Genomic DNA, 22281 nt, shown 5'->3' on the forward strand with positions numbered 1-22281 from the left:
CTTGACTCCTTGTACAATTGCACAAACATTCTACAGGTGCAAAGGAGGAGCAGGGGAGGACACAGGCAGGCTGGCACCTGGGAGAGGGGTGGGTCTGGCCCCTTGGCCAGCAGAAATCTATTGTGCAAGCCAGTTGCAAAATCACGTTCAGGTGCTTTCCTTTGAGAGACAGGGAGGAAGGGCAAAGCTTGTTTTTTTGCCCTCCTTAGTCACAATGAAACTTCAAGCTTATTGTTCAAGTTATTATTCCCAGCTCTTCACACATCCAGCATCAAATCCTTCTTAAGTTAATCGATGTTTTGCAACTTGGATATGCACATGGATTTTTTTCCCATTAAATTACCAGATGACCACTGAAAGAAAACTGGCAACAAAGTAATTTGCATCTTTAATTGCATTACATCAACTCTTTTCTCTTATGTCAGTAGACAGGAACTTAACCATGTATACTTAGATCTGCTGAGACTCTTCTACAGAGTCAAGCCAGGTAGGGACTTTATTCACTCTTGAGATGCTTTATCATACCTTAGATGTTTTTTTTAAGATGTTACAATCCACACAGTACTCGTTCCTTCTGTCAGAATCACTGCATTTAAGTAGCATTAACAGCCTCAGCCCTCTCAAACAGAATGTGAATAACATTTGCAGCACAGATATTTTCAAAGGCGTGAATCTCTGTGGACCCTTTTTGGAAAGGTATTTTTCTGACTCTCTCCATTTGCTCCACAGCAGACTAGGTAGCTCCTTCAAAATCACTGTGTGATGTACAATACAAAGCCTTTATAATAATATTTTACTGTATCATGCAGGGACCACGCAAGCTGTGTGTTAAGGAGATGAACAGTGGCATGGAAAAAAAGCAGGCCTGGCTCACAAAGAACAAAAGAAAAGCCTTTTATGCAGCAGTGGCAGCTGACAGCTTCAGAGATGGAGTCAAAAGTCTACTTCAAGTAAGCTTTTTGTTTACAGAACCCACAGGAGAGTGTACATCAAAGCATCCTTTTATGTGAGACATCACTATTAGTTTGTGAAGAAGCTCTACATATATATGGGTAATGTTATAGACAGAAGGGGCATTCTAGGAGTCCATGTAAATTATATTACAGATTATTTCATAAAGATCTAGTTCTGGGCTATGGAACTATGAGACAAGGCAGACTGATTCTCTCCTAAATGAACAAGACACTATTATGAAAAAAAAGAGAAGCATCTGCAGGGCAACATATGAATGTCGATGCAGCTGACACTTGATACACTTCAAATCAATTCTACCGTTTGGTATTATACAGCATATTAAATATCTGAGAATGCTTTGGCAATAAATGAAAACTGAAAATGTGCAATATACATTTTCTGCAAATAGCAAGAATATCATTTAAATAAAAGTCTGCAATATTTTTCTATTACTCTAAGAATGCAGGAGGTAATTTCCAACAGTCCATTTAAAATGGCCATAATGAAGGCACAGACACACTGTTTTTATTTTTCCATCTCCTTTCCTCTCTCACATATATGAATATTTAAACATATAGGTACTGAGGCAAAACGTAGAGAAAATTCATATCCTTTGCACAAAATACACTGCTGAAAAGACACCAGTGTCAACTGAGACAGTAGGGAGCCAACTAAAATACTCCGGGTAAGTCACCCACTGGTGTCCTACCAGGGCTCTTTGTACACTTGCTGAATGGACAGTGCAATTGAGCATGATGAAATGCTATTAATAAAGATCCCTTTGTTCTGTAAAAGCCTCACAAAGACACTTCATCTTATACATTGTCTCAGTAGGAGATCTTTCTGATGTTTTTGAGAACTGCTACAGTCTGATGATCTCTTCCTTTCCATTACTACTTAAGCACTATTGACAAAGTCAACTACTGGACCCCAAATAATTCTCTTCCAGCAAACAGAAGGATAACCATATCATCATTATTGCAACCTAAGGACATCAGCAACAACTGCTGATTTCAACACAAACAGTGCTACTCAAAAAACCCACCAAGGTTGCAAGAGTTTTTACCTATTTTCTGTTTGCTAGTAGTAAAAAGTGGGCAAGTGTAACAACTTTACAAGCTGGTGTTTTGTGCGCCTCCACCTAAAGGTTCCCAATACACTGAATATTTAAATTTCTATAAACACTAGGTTAGGTGAATCTAGATCTGACTTCCCTTACTTGTTGAGATTTTAGCATCCAGAACCAGTTTTGAAGGCAAACTAGTATCTCGACAAAGCATTTCTTTTCCCTGTTTATAAACCATAATTTTATCTACAAAGTATGCTCAGTTGATTTTGGATAATTTTTTGAAAAGAACACAGCAAATGAAACAGCAACAGTTTCCAAATTGAAGGCAGAAAAATAGTCTTAGGAGCCTATGCCTTCTCCGTGTATCTGAGATGTTTTAAGAGACTACAGACCCATTTCATCTACTGAGTATTCCAAAGCTGATAAAAGCTTTATGACATTATATTAGAATGAACATACAAACAGTTCTTGAACTCCCTCTTGATTCCAAGTTATTGAACCATTTTAATGAGAGCATGTCAGAAGAAATGCAAATGAATGCTAATTTAGCAAAACTACATTTCTGTCATCTAAAATAATTTATAGTTGGAATGATTTAAAGCTAATCTTTCTGCTTTCTGCATGGGTATGAGCATGAAAGGCATTTATGAAATGCAATCTAGTTGTGTCTCCAGAACATTACTTCAGTTATCTTTTGCCATTACTTTTCATTTACAGTTAAAGCACGTATGTGTACCTCTCTCAAGCAGTGTTTTAATATTGGCAGGCCTCGGGCTTGGGTAGAATGAAGCCAAACACCCTGGTGATCGGATTTAAGAAGGACTGGAGAAGTGCACCTGCCACTCAAGTTGAGAACTATGTGGGCATTATACAGTAAGCCAGCTCAGTACCTCCTTTTTCACTCCTCTTAGACTAGATTAATGTAGCATTTGCATAGAGAATCTGACGAGTAGAAACAATGCAAGGACATAGGTACAAACCTGGGCTCACACATCCTAGCTCTGTGGCTGAAGTTATTGCCCATCAAAAAAGGCTCATGGGCTTCCCATACCTTGCAGGATCTGTTTAGCAAACACCTGGCACCATCAGAGCTGATGTGGCTTGACAATGCTAAAGAAGCTGCACTGCTGTCAGCAGTGCTTTTGCATTTTCCCATTTTTAGTGGGCAGGAGCTCAGAGAAAAACAACTCTAATGTACATACTAAGGGAATAAGAGAACATCATGGAATTCTTCTTTTAAGCCTATGAGGCAGACGAAGAGCTTTGCTTCAAATCTCATGTGTGCCTAAGGTTCAGCAGCTCTGTGGGTTGGGATTTAGCTAGGAAAGTCATTTTAGAACAGGCTTCTCATAGATGCTTGCTCAAAATTCACTTGTAAAGCTGAAGCAAGTGACAGAGCAACAAAACCCACCTCAGCTTTGTTATTTCCTCAGAGAAGGGAGGAAAAAAAAATACCCTATAGCAACCTAGTTCCTAAAAAAGTGCTGTCTGAAAGACCCATTTCAGGAATAGCTGATCTGTTCCCATGTCCAATCAAACCTTTTTTTAAATGAGGGAAGGTAAGTACTACAAATGTATGTGGGACAATTCCTTCTGCAATTTTACCTAGTCTGTCCTCTCTGTGAACACTTTAACTGATGTTTTCAAAATAGCTTTCCTCATCAACATGCACAATGTAAAATCATGTTTACTCTTCTTTTTCTTTCTTTCCAGTGATGCCTTTGATTTTGAGCTCGGCGTAATTATTATCAGAATTAGCCAAGGATTTGATATATCTCAGGTTCTTCAGGTTCAAGGTATGTAGTGACTCAACAGCTGAATATCTCTGCTGGTTAGATGCACAGCATAAGGAGGACTCTGACACTCATAAGGGTCACCATCTGCTTTCTAGAATAGTTCCTACACTCAGAACTTCCACAGTTTGTCCTTGCTTGTGCAGTTTAAATCCTGCCTGAAATCCTTGCTGATCACTGGCAGTGACAGGAGTCCAAGCCCGACACCTTACGGGGCCTTGCACACCAGAGAACTCAACTCCCAAAGCAGTTCCAGCACAGGCACAGACTAAAGCAATAAAATCATATTGTGCCACAGCCACCAGTTACCCTGCTGCATGTTTTCTTCCTGGTCTTGGCACACCTTCCTCCATCTGCCTACCTGATATCTCCGGGACAGACAGGAAATGGGAAGCTGCACTTTTGGTACCATCTCCCACAGAGTTCCCACCCATACAAAAATCTGAAATCCACAGGAAACGCCAGTTCTCTCCCCCGCTTTTTGTTCATTCTTCCTTAGCTTAGCAGTGCATTCCTCAGGGGGAGAGGGCAACCCTTCCTCCATACCACCACCATTTCGGGAGACACGCCTTTGGGTGGCAAAGGCGGAACGACTCCCCGGCTTTCCTGCCTCCCCAGCTTTCCAGCAGGACAGCTCTCCCCGGCTTTCCTGCCTCCCCAGCTTTCCAGCAGGACAGCTCTCCCCAGCTTTCCAGCAGGACAGCTCTCCCCGGCTTTCCTGCCTCCCCAGCTTTCCAGCAGGACAGCTCTCCCCGGCTTTCCTGCCTCCCCAGCTTTCCAGCAGGACAGCTCTCCCGCCGGCCCGGTTTGCCCCGGAGCAGCCGGGCCCGCGGCTCTCTGCTGCCGCCTGCTGCCCGCCCGCCGCCATGGCGGGATCAGGTGGAGCGGCGAACGCCCCGAAGGGAATCGCCCCGAAGGGAATCGCCCCGAAGGGAATCGCCCCGAAGGGAATCGCCCCGAAGGGAATCGCCCCGAAGGGAATCGCCCCGAAGGGAATCGCCCCGCAGGACGGAAAGGCGCCAGAGACTTCTTTAGGAACGAGGGTAGATGAACATTCAACTCTGCACCGGCAGCTTGATGTGCTTGGAGACCCCACGGGGCAAAACTACGGGGACTCAGAAAAGATTCCAAAATAATCAACCTTTTCTTCACCCCCTGGTGATTTCTGAGAGGTATCTGCCTGTCTCTGCTTGATGCGAGTCAGAAACTGAGTGCTCAAAATATACAGTCATTGGAACACCTGTAAAAATACAGTGAAAAACAACTCTGCGATCTTACAAATGAGCAAATGTTCTCCAAGTGTTATGACACAAGGAGTCAGAAAGAATTAAGGGAGGGAACCTCAAATACAAAGAAATGTTTTGAAGCAGATACAGAGTCATTGTAGTGGAAAACAATTATCATTGTGTTCTCTTACACTTGGTATAGCATTCTGTTCAACAGAAAAACTGAAATTTTAGTTTTGAGTAACCATTAAGCTTGTAGCTATCACCATGTCTATTAATCACAAGTATATGACTGTCATTGGTTAAAAAGTAAAAGAAAGTATAATTTTCTGTTGGCAACAGAGTGCTAACAGAGCTAATAGTACCTAGCTAGCGAGGGTTTATTCTACTTTTTTACCACAATGTCTTAAATGAACTTACCTGATATTTAGTTAATGTATTACTCAAACAGAAGATCTCCTTATGAAAAAAACTTTTCTGCAGGCAAATGCCTGGATCATCTTAATTACTGCCTCACCATAATATATTCCATAATAACACATGGTACCCTTTTTCTCAAAAAAGCCTAATATTGCTAAGATTAAATTTTTCTTGTGTACTACTAAGTTTACAGAATTGATTAGCTAAATCTTACATCTTTGCAACTAATGCTTTAAAAAAACCATGAAAAATACTTCTGCATTGAGAATGTTTGTATATTCAGAATCCTTATATATTTCTGAGAATCTCAAAGTACAAACCATGAGACTTTGTTCTAAGAAAAGAGACCCACAGACTAGAACTAAATACCTCTGCTTCCTCAGTATAGGAAAACAGCTTTCCTAATGTCTTTTCAAATTCTTGGCTAAAGAAACCAACTAAGCATCCACAAACATAACTCAATAAATAATATCTCATGCAACTATAAAATGTCATAACAATGAATTTGATTTAGAAGAGGCAACCTGAGAGCACCTGGCACACCACAGTGCTGTAGGCACAGGCACTCCAAGCTAGGGTTTCCAGAGGTGAACTCAGCTTCCTTCTCCCTACTGGTTCACAAAGAAAAAGCATTTTAAAAGAAATTTTTATACCAGGAGCTTTACATTGACTACAAAGTACCACAACACAAATTGCATCATCACCATTAGCTCAGTAATGGATTTAATTTAAAAGACAGAAGTGCATTACCAGTTCTCTTACTTTTTCTAATATACAGAGGAATTAGAGAAGCTGGAGCAGGAGAGATTGGCACTTGAAGCCACCATTAAAGAAAATGATTTTGAAGAAGGAAAAAGGGGCATCTGTGGATTCTTCAAAAAAGCCAGCACACTGAATATCTCAAAACACGAAACAAAGAAGGGTAAGTTCCAAAATGACAACTTATCTCCAACTCTTCAATGCATCACACTTTTATCAATATGCAAACTGGAATTTGCTCCAATCCAAAAACTCCTGAGCCACACAGGAGCCCCTGGAGCAGAATCTCCCTTGTGCAAACCGTGGTGGCCACAGCCCTGTAACGCAGCACAGTGACAGCCTCTGCTCACAGGACATGCTGTCTACAGCACAACCACTGCCCCTCATTTGCTGATAAACTTCTCAGCTCAGCTTATGTTCACTTCTACCTGACAAGAACAGAACATGGTTATTAAAGTTTGAGGAATTCAGATCAAGTTTGTTCAGGGGTTTTGGAGTTGTTTTTGTCTTTTTAACAGTGCTTTAAGCCTTTAAACAGAGGCCTTTTTTCCTCCTCTCTAAAGAAAATAGGAACATATGCACAATATGCAGGGAACAAGCATTCTTACTTTACTTAACAAACACACACACTCAGTACACAGCTGAAAACCAGGTAAAAATAGCACAACTGCTCTACAGTCTAAGTGTGATTTCATAAAAATGCACAAGTGAAGGTGGTAAAAGTACTGAAAGAACATATACGGCATATTGTCAACTGACACATTAATGTGTAGGTGATGAAGTCAATATTGCATTTCAGATATAGTGAAATGATACAGACCCAATTTAAGGTCTCATTTCACAATTGCTAGGCTGTAATGATAATGACCCACCTGAAGCCATGCTTGTACACAGACATGTATTTTGAGAGTTTTTACCTGCAGAGACAATTACATCTGGCTGTGCATGCAACTCCCTCAGGTGCCAGGAAAATCTACAGACTGGGAACATAAAATGCCATTGTTCTTCAGCTGGCAGGCTTCAGTTGATTTTGTTTCAGTAGAACATGTTTTTATGAAAAGTCCACCAAGACTGTGTACCCGTTTCAACTTCCCCTTTTGATTTAGTTGAGAAATGCATGAAGTAAATACATATTACACATTTTGGCTCTCTGTATTAGATAGATGATGTTAATAAATAGCCCCATCTCTCTGTTTTGTTTTTACATTCATACTCCCTAGAGTTGTTCCATCTCCCAACAGAGATGCTAGAACTCTAGAGGAAAGCCAGTAACTGCTTTGAAACTATCCTGTACACACTCCAGAAACACAGGAAAACCAAACAAAGCATTTTCAGAACCTAGCAGATCAGAGTCAAACCTCTAAAGAAGCCTGTTTGTTCCACTTAGAATACTGCTCTGACACCATCTCTTTGAAATCGTTGAAAGAGAAGCAGTAATAAAGCCAGAGGCCTCAAAAGGTGGAATGAGAGAAGGTATTGTTAGTACAGAGTCAAGACTGTGTCTTCTACAGCCAGCCAAGCAAACAGCAAGAACCAAAATTTATTTCCAATTAACAGTGACCATATCAGCATAGAGAAACAGCCACGTGTGCTTGTGTTTTCTAACTTACAGCTTCACCTATGCTACCCCTGCACCCCATCAGCTCATTTCATCCACTCTGACTGTACCTTTCAGGGAGCTCTGTATTTTACAAGACAGCTGAGCTTGTAAATGATGTAAAATGACACATTTACTTCTAAAATCTATCAGGTATTTCCCAGTTGCTTTTCAAGGCCCCAGTGAATTTTACATTAACTAAAAAGAGACAGAACAAATAATCAGGTAACCTTTTTCAAAATGTTATAGTCTGACAATATGTTACACAAGCTTTGGTTCGTGTGTATGAGAAAATTAGAAGTCCAAAGCATCTATTCTGTACCTTCTTTTTCAGATTTAAAGGGTAGAAATTATGTCAGATACAGTTCATTTTCCTGAAGCTTTCCTTCCATTTGTCTCCCTAAAGCTACTTATTGCCTCACTTATCAGACATCCTTCCACATTTTTTTCTTTCTCATTACAGAAAGCACCATTAACACCATGCAGTCAATGCATGTGGGTGAATTCAATCAGAGGCTGCTAGAGGCCAGCACTCAATTTAAAAAGAAGCAAGGAAAAGGTACAATTGACATTTGGTGGCTGTTCGATGATGGAGGTAAGGAATTTGAGTAAGAATCACAGGGAGAGAGAGCTTTCTGTTACCAAATACAAAAACAGACTTGGGAAGTTGCATAAAACTGTTTTTTATTAAGCTCACATAATCAACTTTATGTCAGGCTTCAATGTTTTAAAATTAACTTACATCCAATGCTGCTGAAGTCAAAGATGGTATTTTTACCATACAATGCACTAATTTGATATTCTTCCAATTTTCTCTGTTCTTCCAGGTCTAACAATCCTAATTCCTTACATTCTAACTATCAGGAAGAAGTGGAAGAATTGTAAATTAAGGATCTTCACTGGAGGAAAAGTCAATAGGATTGAAGAAGAAAAACTAGTGTAAATATAACTTTATTTGTCTCACTTGTTTAAAGAATTAGACTTGATGCTGAATATGCATATACAGCAGAAAGGTGGGAAATTTTCAGCACAACTGGTTTGTTGTCCTGTGGGCAGCATGAAAAAAACTGTACTTGATTGAAAGGTGTTAAGCTTATGGCATAGCCCTTAAGCTTCTGCAAATGGTGATTACCAAAGGAAACTCGCATCCAGCACTTTTTCACATTAATAGTTCATATTCCCTTCTCTGAGAAGAGCAGTCTGCACTCTGTAATGAGAATATAATTACTTTTATGGGATTTACATTGCCCAGGTAACAGGAAGTGAAATTGCACATGAAGCTCTCACATGCAAATGGCATAGACAGATAACTCACATAAATGTGATTAACTGTGGTAAAATATAAAGAAGTTAAAGAGCAAGTTAATCAACTCTAAGGCCAAGTTGATTTTACTCAGTGTTTTAAAGAAAGTCTAGATTTCATAATCATCATTTGCCTTTGAGCAAATGAAAGGTACTAATACAAATTTATTTTTATCACCACTGGATGTAGGACCTTTCCTTCCTAAGCACTTTACCACATTACAGGCACAGCCATTTCAGCACCAGTGGAAGCAGCTCAATTTGGGATAAAAGTCAGTGACTGCTTAACAAAGAGCAGAAGCACCATGCAGAGAGTTAAAAACATCTCCAGCCAAAACTCCAGAAGCCAGCAAGTGAGAGAGGTGCAAAGACAGGAGTTAGAATCACCAGCTTCACTAGCACTACAACACAGTGCCTTGGAAAGGCAGCTGCCACAGGATGCTCCCTTAAAGAAAAGGGAACACATAGAGCAAACTTCACTGTGGCTCCATCCATTTTAAACAGTACCCCAAAGTTAATGTACCTCTGCAGAACAGATTCACAAGTGTTTGTACAAACTACCCTTATAATTAGGTAAAAAAGCCCTAGAGCTGCTCAAGGACCTGCTGGGAAGTGTTCTCTGCCCCCTGTCCAGAGTCTGCCCAGTCTTGGCTGCTCAGGACTGCAAACAGGCTCCTGAACCTGAACCCTCTAGCCACCTGATTTTGCTGGAAGTAGGAAGCTTTGACACCAACTGGGATTTGTCAGAACATGACAGTTTCCACAGAGGCAGTTCTGACACCTGCATACACTGCTTGTCCCACACAGGCCTGAGTAAACAGCATGGCCAGGACAGCTGACAAAGACCCAGCTTGTCCCCAAGAAAACAGTATGTGTCTGTATTGCTACCTAAACACCAGCCTTCCTCAAAACAGGGCCTATCTGCCACATGCAAAAGCCTTCAAAGAGACAAATCTGGGCTGGGTGGTTCCTCCATTCCCTGGGTAGATCCAATACAAAATCATCCAAGTACAATTTCAGACATGTATTTTGAATTCAGAAGTCAAATTTAACTGGATTTTCACTAGCATGTAAATTCCCCAAATATTAAAACCTTTTCATAGAAGTTGAGATTTTGCTCTTTATCGTGTTCAAAACAGGGATTGTCACCAGGGACATCCAGATTTATACAAGCTGTATGTTATTTTTATATAAATACATTAAAAAGAAAGAGTAAACTCTCAGGTCATAAACAAATATGTATTTCTACTGTGGTTTGCTCCTAGGAACTCTCTGACCTTTTCAAAAATCCAAAGCTTACATGCCAAAATAGGAACAAAGAAGGAAGTGGGAGAAGGAGGTGTGGATAAGAACCACAAGATCCCAACCATGGTTTAAACAAGGGCAAAACTGACCTAATTAAACCTCTCTATCCTCAGCACAAACACACAAAAAACCTATAAACTATCCCTTCTGCCAAGTGGGGCAGAAAAGCAAACTATTTTTTTATGAACATGTGTAAAGACAACATTTGAGTGGATCAGTATAAACTCATAAATGAAAAAGATTATGATTCTTTAAGTATTGGACCTTCTGGACCAAATTTTCACCAACACATGCACTACCAGTATTATAAAACTCCATCCACAGCATTCTGACAGTAACAGAGTAACAGAAGCCTTCTGTAAATATTGGAGAATTCTGACCTACTGTATATTGTATATTGTATATTCCTTTATAACTCAAGCCTTTGGGAATACTTAAACTACCATTGTTTTTCCAAAATGTAAACATCCTGCCCTCCATCTGCTATTAATTTCTTTTTATTTTGTGATTTTCATCAATCATCAGTTAAATGAATTATGCTACAACAATCACATTAATCCAGTTCTGTAATTGGAAATTGAAACACTAAAGCATTTAAAGCAATTTGTCATGTAGATATAAAATGCAGTTGTCTAACTCATTTACAAGTGTTCTTTGATATAAGGCACTCCTAAGTACAGTGATAAAACATTCTCTTTTGTTTTCAGGATGGCTTCACTCCTAAGCAAATTCAGAATAAAATTTGCTGATATTAATATCATTTGTGATATCAATATAAAGCCCAACAAAGAGAGGTAAGAAGCATTATTAAAATCCACTATTTAGCAGCCAACCTTTATCTAGAGCTTATTTCTTTCATGTTGAAAATTAAAAGGAAAAAAAAAAACAACAAAGCACAACACAGAAAATAACACTGACACTTCATTGTAATAATTTTCTAAGTACCAAGAGCAGGAAAAAGAAAAGAACCTTTTAACAATCACAGATTAAAGGGTCAAAACCATATGTAGTCTTTATGTTGTAAAGACACCATACTTATGAGCCACTAAATTTAACAGACATTTTATGACGACTTCTCATATTTATTTAGACTGCAATAGACTCCAGTCAGTCACAATTCTCTTGTAAATTTGCCATGACTGTCAACTCAGCCTTCTGGGTTTTACAATAAATTCATAACAGTTTTCTGGTCAAACACAAGCATACTTCCTCTCTCCCATTAGGTCAATATTATAATGCTCCCCTATCACTCAGATCTAATGAGGGCTTAATAGTTTTAAAAATTAACTCATCTACATAATTAATGCTCTTAGGCAGAGGTTGGGAAGTTGGTAAAACAATGCTCAAAAAGCTCCACCTCCAACTGTGTTAGCTAAATTTAAAAAACAAACCAAAAAAGTCCTTGCTTTCTTAAACATATCTCCATAATCTGTTTGTTCTGCTTATGTAGAAAAAAGTATACAGCAGGCTGTACAGGGGATAACTGAATCCTAAATTCAATTCACAGTATTGCGATTAGTCTTAAAACTCTGAGTATGTGCCCACCTTACCATACTCTCTGCCATCCCATCCCTTACTCCAACCAATGTCTTTCCTCTGGGTTCAAGTGCAACCCCAGATTAGGCTCTTCATCATTCTGTTTCATTCTCTTCATCATGTCCTGTTTCTACACACGCACAGAACTTTGCAAAAACAATATAGGATTCAGCAGAGTTTCTATGGAGCACTGGAGATTTTGACTGAAGAAATGCAGCTAAAGAATATAAAGGTTTTCTAACTAGATAACCTAAAGTCCCCTTTTAGTGCCCTCTTGATCTCTCGGGTAAAATGTTTTAATCATATAAAGAACTGTGCAATACATATCTTGTTTTTCCTCCAGTACAATGCAGTGATTTTACATAAATAAAAGCTATCAAAAATAATTAATATCTGGCATTAACATAAAAAAACCACAGATATTTGCTGCATCAGCACTATCTGAACTGAACAACTGAGTTATATGCCAGACACTTCCTAGACAGACCACTGGATCTCTCTTCCAGCTGGCACCCCATCTATTTCATTAATAATAAGAGGATTATCACTATTTTATATACTGAAACAGACAGTAAGGATGTTGACAAACTCTGACAACTTAGCAACAGCAACACTAAATGCTGCATATCACAGCCTTTAACCCATCTTTTGGCTTCCTGGCCATACAGCCAAGGCCAGCCTGTGCCCAGTCTGCCACTTCACAACGAGGCCTGTCAGCACCAAGTGCTCAGGGAAATACACTCACATCCATACAAAAGAAACTCCCTGAGGTCTCTGTGGCATAGTAGAAATTTTCAACAATGGGCAAGCAAGGAAGTACTAAAGGACAATAAGGTTCTCCAGATGAAAACATTCAAAATTTCAAGAAACAACTTGAAATTTAGAGAAAATCTGAACACAATTCTGAGTCCACATACAGCAAAAAAACCTACAATGTTTCCTTCTGCCCCTTGTCACAGGAATTTGTATCACCTGTTTATCCATTGCATTAAAACCATCAGTAAACAGTAAAACCATTTCAGTGAGGTGATTGGTCCAGCTAGTGCTGAAACAATAATAAAATGTTCTGTATTCACGAGGAGACCCATATTCATTGTTAATATTAGTAACCAATATACTGCAGTTTGCAGTTACTGTAAAACTCATTTCAGTATTTTTGCCAGAACCAGAACAACACAGAAAATTCTCTGCTAAATGCAGTGTTTAATTATCCTCAAATAACCTTTTAATTCTTCTCAAATAACCCAAACACACAGAAGTGGCACAGATATAACTTGGGGCACAATGTAGCAAAGAATAGTTAAAGATTTTGCATGTTTTTCAGCTATAATTATTATCAGTGAGGCCCGTCATACACAGTGACTGTGAAATAAGTTAGTGAGTTCATACCCTGCAGCAAGGCCTCCTTTGTAATTCCTGTTTCAGCTGGAAATTCTTTGAAGAGATGATTGAACCATATCGCCTCCACGAAAGCTGCAAAGATATAACAACTGCTGAGAAATTAAAGCGAGAGGCTCCATGGAAAATTACAGATGCAGAGCTGGAAGCATTCAAGGAGAAGGTAAAGCCTTGCCTACCTCTTTACATATGCACCTTTTCTTACCCTCCAGCTGTTTGAAGCGATTAGTAAGAAAAAGTGAAATACCAGATATGGCATTAGAAACATGATATGTACAAACCTGTATTTGGTATTTACAGATTGGATTTATATTGTAAACACTGCAGAGGTGTGTTATGATTGCATTATTGAGCTCTCTCAGACCTTGGCATGTCTACACAATATTTTTTAGGCTGATGAGAAGCTCTGCCCACATCAAAGCAGCCAGATGAAAACCACCTCTGAACCAGAAGCCACAGTTATTGCACTGAGCCTGAGCTAATTGGGTCTGCTGAGGTTTATTAAATGGCTGCACTGTTTTGGAGCTTGAATCTCTTAAAGGGTGCAGTTCCAAATATTCACCACTTTGGGCAATTTAGAACTGCATCCAGACACTTCAACTAAACTAGAAATTTCTCCAAAGGTAGGGTTGAGCATGAATTCTTACTTCAGTGGCAGAGTGAAGACTAAACCAGTCTACCATCCAGAAGCTCTCCTGCAGTTCAGAGGAACTTCAAGGCTGATGCTGGCTGATCCACTGGGTGAACTGCAGCCCAGTCTGCTCTTTATATTTGTTGGAAAAAAACCTTTTCCCCAATGAACCACCGGGCTTCATCAGGCCAGTGACAAAAGGATGCAAACTCTTTCACCCTTAAGAGACAAGTTCTCCTGTAACTCACAGAGAATTAATCTAGCACTTTTAGTTATGGTTCCTGTGGAATTACCCTGAGTACACTGGGAGTTTAATTATCTCCACTTTATGGTGCTGGTAACTTCCTCAACAGAGCAAGAATGAGCTCAGAGCTGCCAGAAGTCACAGCCTGACATATTAACATAAGCAGAAATCAATAATGATTTAAGATAACATACAGCACTACTGACTGCAGCAGCTGGGAAGCAGACTGACTGCTCACTGTACTACCCTCGTCATGGAGCTGATAATCAGCATAAGGTTATATTGTCAGCTATGGGCAGAAAACCTTAGAATTATTCTCACCTTAAATTATCAGAGCCCTTAAAACACCTCAGTGTACCTCAGTATAAAAGACAACAGGAATATAATCACAGACACTTGCATGCAGAACTAGTGAGGATACAACAGAAAAAAAAAAAAGTGATTAAGCTTGGTCTTGTCTAGGTCACTAATTAAGGAACCAGAAAAATTCCTCAAAAGTAGAAGAGAGACAGCAATATGAAAATGCCAAATTACTCTGTAAAACAAGAACAAAATTTTAGCTTACACATCTGGAAAGACATGCCCCTTACCTTCAGAAGTAGGGCAGTTCTGGGAATTTTAGAGAGGACATTAGAACACATTTACAATTCAACAGATAAAAAACGTGGCAGCACAGATAAAGGGTGACATTATAGGATGATTCTCATGAGGTAACAGCTGGTTACATTATGAGGGTTCTTACCTATATAACATGTGCAACGGTGACATTTCCATAAAGAAGGAAAATTTAAGATCTGAGTGGAGAAAAATCTGCTTTTTACTTTCTCCAGGGAAAGAGGAAAAAAAATTTACAAAATCAGTTAAAATATGTCTATCTTACATAAACCTGCCCTGGTCTCTTGTTCCCTATGACTTGTGGTTAAGCCATAAAACTATTGAGGGCTTGAGCTCAATCATAAAGTAAGTTCAGTACAAAAACAATTCCTATCCCCAGGAAACCTTACATGGGGTGAACCATTAGAGGGGCCCTAATATAACTACACCAATCAAAAAGTGTGGCTTAGCCTCATATTTTGCCATGGCTGAGACTCTGGACCCCAGAGCAGACCTGGCTTCCAGTGCTGCCAAAGCAACAGCAGAAAATCTTGCGGGCAAGGGTGAGTGTAAAAGTCCATAAGGCACCAGAGCTGAGGATCACTGACCTGATATTTTTCTTTTCCTGTTGTGTTTTAATCAGAGTTATCGCCAAGTCCGTCTGAATGAACTCTTACAAGAGCACTCGAGAGCAGCCAACCTCATTGTCCTGTGAGTTGCAAGATTTTTGATTCTAAGAATAATGTGTAATGGGATTCTGAACTGGAGCTACAGAAACCCTTGTGTTAATTCACTGAGCACAAAGTAATCTTTTAAGTACCTTCTGGAGGACTTGCATCTGGACTGATGCTTCTCTGGAACTGCATTGAGTATGAATCTTTCCTTGTGATGAAGCAATTGTATAAAGGAAAAGAGGCCACCAATAAAATTACCCAAAAAAAAAGCCCTTTCCAGAATCTATTTTTATTTACAGACACATTTTTATACACAGCTTCAATAAATTAGCTTGCACTTGTGATGCACAGATAAACCTCTACAGTTCTACTAATTCAGTCTCAAAAAAAAAAGGATGGTCATATAGTGCTTACCGTAAATTGACCCAAATTTTAAAACTCCCATCTCACAGCATCTGCAGATCAGAAAATAGGCTGATGGTCTGAAAAACTGTGCATGTGTTGCCTTTTTATCCTCTTTAAAAAAATCATACTATGTGTGAATTTTATGACCCCAAAAATATTCTTTACCAGTTTAATTCTACAACCAAAAGCAATTCATATCCAGTACAGTCAGGTGAGCAAGGGTTTGCAAATTAAGGCCTAATGATATGAAAACAGTCTTGTAGAGTAATTATATCAGAATTGTATATGAACAGTGATGTTTTCTGCTTAGTATTTAATGAGAAGCCTGGGCTACCCCTGCCTTCATAATGACAATTTTATTTTTCCCTCTGCCCAAACAGGAGCCTCCCTGTGGCAAGAAAAGGAGCAGTGTCTGATTACCTGTACATGGCTTGGCTAGAAATTCTCTCCAAGAACCTTCCTCCAATCTTAATGGTCAGAGGCAACCACAAAAATGTACTGACTTTCTATTCTTAGAAAAATATCAGTGCCTGGAATATGCCTTGCTTGATTCCAATAGCTATGTTTTTAATGGCAATGGTTCATCAAAGACACACTCATTTAATGCAAATCTAAAATTTTAATAATTCACAGATTTTTTTTCAAAAATCCAAAGCAAAGAATTAGAAAAAAAATGTAAATGGTCCCTGCTGGTGTTACACCAGAAGGAATATCTACCTATATGTCATATGAGACAGCAAATATTTTGAGCACACAAAGAAGAAATTCTTCTGATTTTATAAAGTATTAAAAGGTTTTTGATATTTATCCTAGTAAGCAAAAATTAACTGTGATAAAACAGAAAGAATTAAATCTCTAGATATTTTTTTCAAACTGCACTATCATAGTTGCTAATGGGCACACAGTAGGATTAAAATGAAATGCACCAGCTTGTGAGACAAAAACCTGTATGGCATCCATCAGGTGTAACTCCTGAACTGACAGAATGCAAGTAGAACACATGCAATGATTTTTGATTGTAATATTGTCAAATTAAGACCTATGCATACAGCGGATGCTGTTACCTAAAATGTTCTGCTAATTTAAATTAATTCAAACGCTTCTAATTTAGTCACAAAAAAATTAGATATATAAAAATATGGACTTTTATTACAAGACTTGATAATGCATTTTCAAATTCTGACATGCAATGGAACATGTGATTGAAATAATCAAATGTTTTAAGTAAATTTCACAAAAAAATTAGTAAAACATTAAATATTCTGACAATTTTTGCTATGAATGTTAGGTTAATACAATCTAACATTATACATTAGGATAAGTACAGTGATTTATGTGATTAGAAAACAAAAACCCATTAGCCGAGTTGAATGCCTTACTTTTGATTTATAGAAAAGATTTCTCTCTTTTTTGACTTCCTAAATAATATTAATTATCCACTAACTTAAAATAAAGGCAATTCATTAAGTTGTGTAATTTTTCTATTTTCTACTCTGCAATGTTATGGTACTTTATAATTTCAGCTGTCAAGAAAAACAGCTTCTCTTTTTAATGGGTAAAGCTATATCCTTTGTGTAAGCACTATTTAAATTAAAGACCATCAAGGAACATTTATTTATTTTCTGTAGTCCTGCAACTCCTTTGCAGAGATCAACCAATATGAAAGTCTCATGAAAGCCAGGGAACCCTGAATTTCACTAAACGTATATTTTAAAGCAAGCCTCAGCTTCCGTCTTGATTGAATTATTAGAATTTAACTTGTAGTGGATTTAGTACTCCATCTCCAAAAATGACAAATATTTGATATTCATATTTTTTCTGAGTTCAACAGCAGCAATTCAGCAGAACATGGTAATGTAGCCAGTAATCCATGCTTTATTTTCTCTATCAATTAAAGGCAGGATATTAAATATTGATATTTTCTCATAATGTTCTTCCTTTGCTTCTCACGTATTTACAATCAGGCTGAAGGAACAGTCTACAATCTAGCTGCATTACACAGAAGTTTTCCTCCATATACCAGACTTCCTGCACAACTCTGAGCAAACCAAAGCTCACATTCTGCACCTGCAAAACAAGATTATTCTCATCCTTCACAATGATGTCAGCAGTGATACAGGAGCTTGCTGCATGCTGCCAGGTCCTTGCAGCTCCTTGTAGAATTGTAATGGTCACCATGCTCTCCACCTCACACAGATACAATCTGAATGGCACCCAGCCAAAGCCAAGCTTTTAGGGAGGCTCCACTTAGGCTTTGTGGGTTTCATATCACAACCTACACAAAGACCTGGAGGGATTCTACACCTCTGTTAAGCCCTTTAATTATGCATATGACTGGGGATTGTTTCTTAGATATTCCCAAGTACTGTAATTCTCAACCTGTAGGGAACATTGACCCTAACTGTTCTGGGGGACCCTAAGCAGATCCAAAAAGAGAATGAGCACAAAATGAACCAGCAATGGCACTTTCAATACTACTTACACTTCTCTCTCACAAACACACTTCTGTGGGCATTGCAAAAATAAAGCCCAAGAGATACCTTTCTAAATAAATAGTCATCAAAAAACGAAGTACTAACATACACATTTCTATAAAATTTCCTGCTTGCACTACAGTGACTAATTAGAAGCTGTACCCACACAACACTGTAATAGGATAAACTCAGGATGCAACAGCACTTAACTACCTGAAGGTGTTATTTCCACAAATTCACAAGTAATTTTAACAAAGTATTTTCCTAGCAGCTTCTACTCTGTTCCTCACCATGACTTCTGAATGCTTGTGGACCGATTTGGAGAGTGTATTAATTATGAACTATCTCAGATTGCACCTTAGATGACAAAGTTTTGTTAGTTCACCTACCTCATTTCCAGCTCTGTTAGAGACAATTCTGTTGCAGTTCAGACAGCCACAACACACAGAGCAACACCATACCACTTCAGAGGGCTGCAAGCATCAGCCCTTCTCCTTCTTCAGCCCAACCTTTCATACCCCCATGGTTCTTGCATTGCACCTGTGTGCCCTCTGTTCCCTTTGTGGTTGGTCAGTGCCCCTGGGCACTCCATGGCTCATTGCTGTCAGTGCTGCTCACCTGCTTCTCACAGCTGTGCCCACTGGGGATGAGGCTCAGCCACAGCCCCACTCCAATCCCCACAAACTGTGCCACAACACAGCCCCACTGCCAATCCCCACAAACTGTGTGCCTCACAGTTCTTTATATAAGTTATGCATAAAACAACTGCTGAATTTTAATCATCAAGTTAGTAACTAAATTAATTACATGTCTGACATCTCTAGGAAAAAATACAGCTCTAATGCTGTGTAGCACATTTTTAGATTATATCACACTACCAATTCTACAAGTTTATATAGTTTAGGCTGGATTTGGTCAGTCACGACAAAAGCAAGCATGGGTAAAGTGACATTAAGTGACACATTTAAGTGTGAAAATACCATTGCTATGAAGCAAAGACAAAGAATATTTTGAATTTTGTTCAAAAGCCTAGGCATCCTGCACAGCTAAGCTTGTGCCTAAGGGCCTGTTAAAATGATCCACTATTGTTCCTCTCATCAATGAATCTTACCTTTCCCTCCTAATGTTAGTGGAGCTCCAACAGGTACCACAGAAGGCATTTCATCATAGAGACTACACTTTCCTTACATCTTTTTACAATCACTGGCAAGTTGCCCATCTTGATCACATACCCCTAAAGCACAGTCCAGATTATGCTGTCCAGAACAGTATTCTTCCAATGTGTTTTTCACTAGATCACAACAGAGATGCTTTTTGAGGGGATTGTTTCTTTATTTTATTTTTAAATCAGCTACCCAACAGTGCAAGTAGAAAAGCTACCTAACCAAAAAGGCATTGCATTGTGAGGATTAACAACTGTAACTACACTGCAAAAAGCAAGTTGTTATCCTACTTCACACTCGAAGGAGTTTCCACTCAATCTTCATCATCACAAAGCTCCAGCATAGGAAATTTCATCAAGTCTTAAACCTCAGCAATTTTCATTACATCTTTGAAATGTCCTACCAAAAGCCTTCCTGACTAAGCAATACTAATCCTCAGAAAACCTAGACATTTGTCATTTTTTTTTCTCTTTTTCTCTAATTCAATATGGGATTTCAAGATCTTTTTGGCAAAAGCAGTTTCAGCACCTGAACAGTAGTTTACAAGCCAGAGACATCAACAGGTAAAGGAATCTGCACTGCAGTTGTACATATGGGGCAAACAGCTACAAGCAGTCTTAGCTACTACTGACTCATTTAACTCCCCTTAGCTGTTTGTCACCTCCCCTCAGACAGAGGTCCTGACCTGTCAGTAAAGCTGGGGGAACAGAATGTGAGTAACCCTCAGTATTTTCAGCTTGTATTTCAGGGGTCTCCCTCAAACTTCTTCTTCTGGTGGTTTGGTGTCATTGGACTTCAAGGAAGTGAGTGTGGATCACTCTAAGATCCTGCTCTGTCTCCCTTGTTACCTCTCCAACTCTTGGCAGCAGAACAAAAACCTTCAGTACTGCAGCTCTTTGCTAAATGAGTGACTCATCACTCAAGTTACAGATGAGGAAAGTCAAGGTTTTGCAAGTGTTGTGCTTCAGCAGAGGTCAGGCCACTGTTCAAACATCTGTTCATGCTGGTACCTAGGGCACAGCCCCCTGGCAGCTGTGTGGGCCATCGAGACCCTGTGGCCAGCACTGCTGAGGGAACACCTCACACTGGCCTTGGCTCTGCAAGGAAAAATGGAAACAAACAAATACAGCAAGTTGCAGCTCACATTCTCCACAAACAAGTGCGATATCCCACAGTCGTACCATTGGCTGGAATTTCATCAGAGGAAATTAAGTTTCAAACAAAATCAAACACACTAAGGTTGTCTGGAACAGAGTAAAAAGCAATGGCAAAATTCCACAACCCCCATGCTGTGCTGCAAACATGCAATCAAAAATAGAGTTTCATTATAAACAGACAACATCATAACAGCTTTTTTAAATTACAAACCTTAATCACTGTGAAAGAGACAGCTGTGCTAAGTAAGAATGAGGTGGGAAGTAGCTGTTTTAAAGCCAGGGTTTTCTTCTAACAAAAATCCTCATTTTAACACCAAAACTTCAATGGGGAGAATTTTGTGGCTATTACCCTGAAAGAGGCTCTGTTTCTTTCTGTGTACAACAAAGCAGCCTCCACTCCTGCTCTCAGTCCAGGCAAAAAGGCAGATGATTTCAGTTTATCTCAGTATTGTTTTTCAAAGTCAGGAGGAAATGGCCAGTGGAGAGCAGCACTAATCAGCGATCAGGAATGCTGGAAGGTTTACTGACTCTACAGAGCAAGCAACACACTCCCAGAACCAAGGTAAACTTGGGTTTAGACTTCCAGCATAAGGTTGGGGGCGTTCCCCTTGTAAAGATCTGGAAAAAAACAGGTGTCACTCAGCTGAGTCCTTTCTCCTTAATAATATTTTTGGATGAGTCCTCCTCTCCATTATTCATGGGCTTCCAGGCTACCTCAAGCAGAGTTTAGAACCCAACCTGCCTCACCAAGTCTGGCCAGTCATAAAATTGGTCCTTTTCTATGCTCTAATGCAGGATGCAGTTGTAAACACCATAAAGTCCTGCTTGTATAAATAAACATTTACAATTAGATATTAGTTTGATACAACTTCAATTCCTATTAACTTCAATTTTTGGATAGCTTACATCAGAAGCCATAAAATATTTTCAGTAGTTTTTTCACATGGGTCTGTGTTACACATATCCTTCAAACAGTTCATACTATTTAGACTGAAAATACTGAACAGGAATAAAAGAAAGACAAAACTGGGACATTTTTAAAAATACCTTTTGCAACTGAACTGCAATGTGTAGTAAAGGTTTCACTGCCATCTGGCTGCATTTAGAAAACATAACCCAACAAGGACACAATCCCATACACTTATGAGTTTAAAACTAAAATCACAAAGACTAGTTGTTTGACAAAATCTAGACCAGCAAAAAGTCTGTAGCTATTATGCAGAGTCAAATAACTCCATTAGCCTCACCAGGGAGTTTTGAAACTATGAATCCAATGGATAGTGTTTTCAGCCCATAGCAGAGCCATGGAGCAATTCAGGAAATTCCCTACTTATAGGGTTACAGGTATGTCCTGTAGAATATATCCATATATAGAGAGATATGTAGTGAGAAAGACATAGATATAGGAAAAATAGGGGGGAAATTACATCATAAATCAAATGGCAAGATGGCTGAGTGTATTAAAGACAATGAAATAATCTTCTGCTTCAAGACAGAAGAACAGGGCAGGCCTAGCATTGAGAGATTTTCCCATCCACCTCATCATCAAGAACTGTTCTCCTCTCGTAAGGCCACTTCTG

The 22281-nt window shown here is 39.1% G+C and overlaps 1 protein-coding gene across 2 annotated transcripts in view; it reads left to right on the top strand.

Moving 5' to 3' along the window:
* SLC12A1 (solute carrier family 12 member 1) overlaps positions 1–17769 on the top strand; it is a 45098-nt gene extending 27329 nt beyond the window's left edge. For both annotated transcript variants that reach the window (XM_053954477.1, XM_053954478.1), the window contains exons 17-26: positions 810–950; positions 2790–2896; positions 3737–3819; positions 6241–6384; positions 8282–8413; positions 8646–8757; positions 11133–11219; positions 13387–13522; positions 15472–15539; positions 16288–17769. In XM_053954477.1, the coding sequence (XP_053810452.1) occupies positions 810–950; positions 2790–2896; positions 3737–3819; positions 6241–6384; positions 8282–8413; positions 8646–8757; positions 11133–11219; positions 13387–13522; positions 15472–15539; positions 16288–16423 (1146 nt within the window). In that variant the 3' untranslated portion in view covers positions 16424–17769. The remainder of the gene's footprint in view (positions 1–809; positions 951–2789; positions 2897–3736; positions 3820–6240; positions 6385–8281; positions 8414–8645; positions 8758–11132; positions 11220–13386; positions 13523–15471; positions 15540–16287) is intronic.
* Positions 17770–22281: the final 4512 nt, after the last annotated feature.

The sequence above is a fragment of the Vidua chalybeata genome, chromosome 13 (genome assembly GCF_026979565.1).
Source record: "Vidua chalybeata isolate OUT-0048 chromosome 13, bVidCha1 merged haplotype, whole genome shotgun sequence".
In the NCBI taxonomy this organism is placed as follows: domain Eukaryota; kingdom Metazoa; phylum Chordata; class Aves; order Passeriformes; family Viduidae; genus Vidua; species Vidua chalybeata.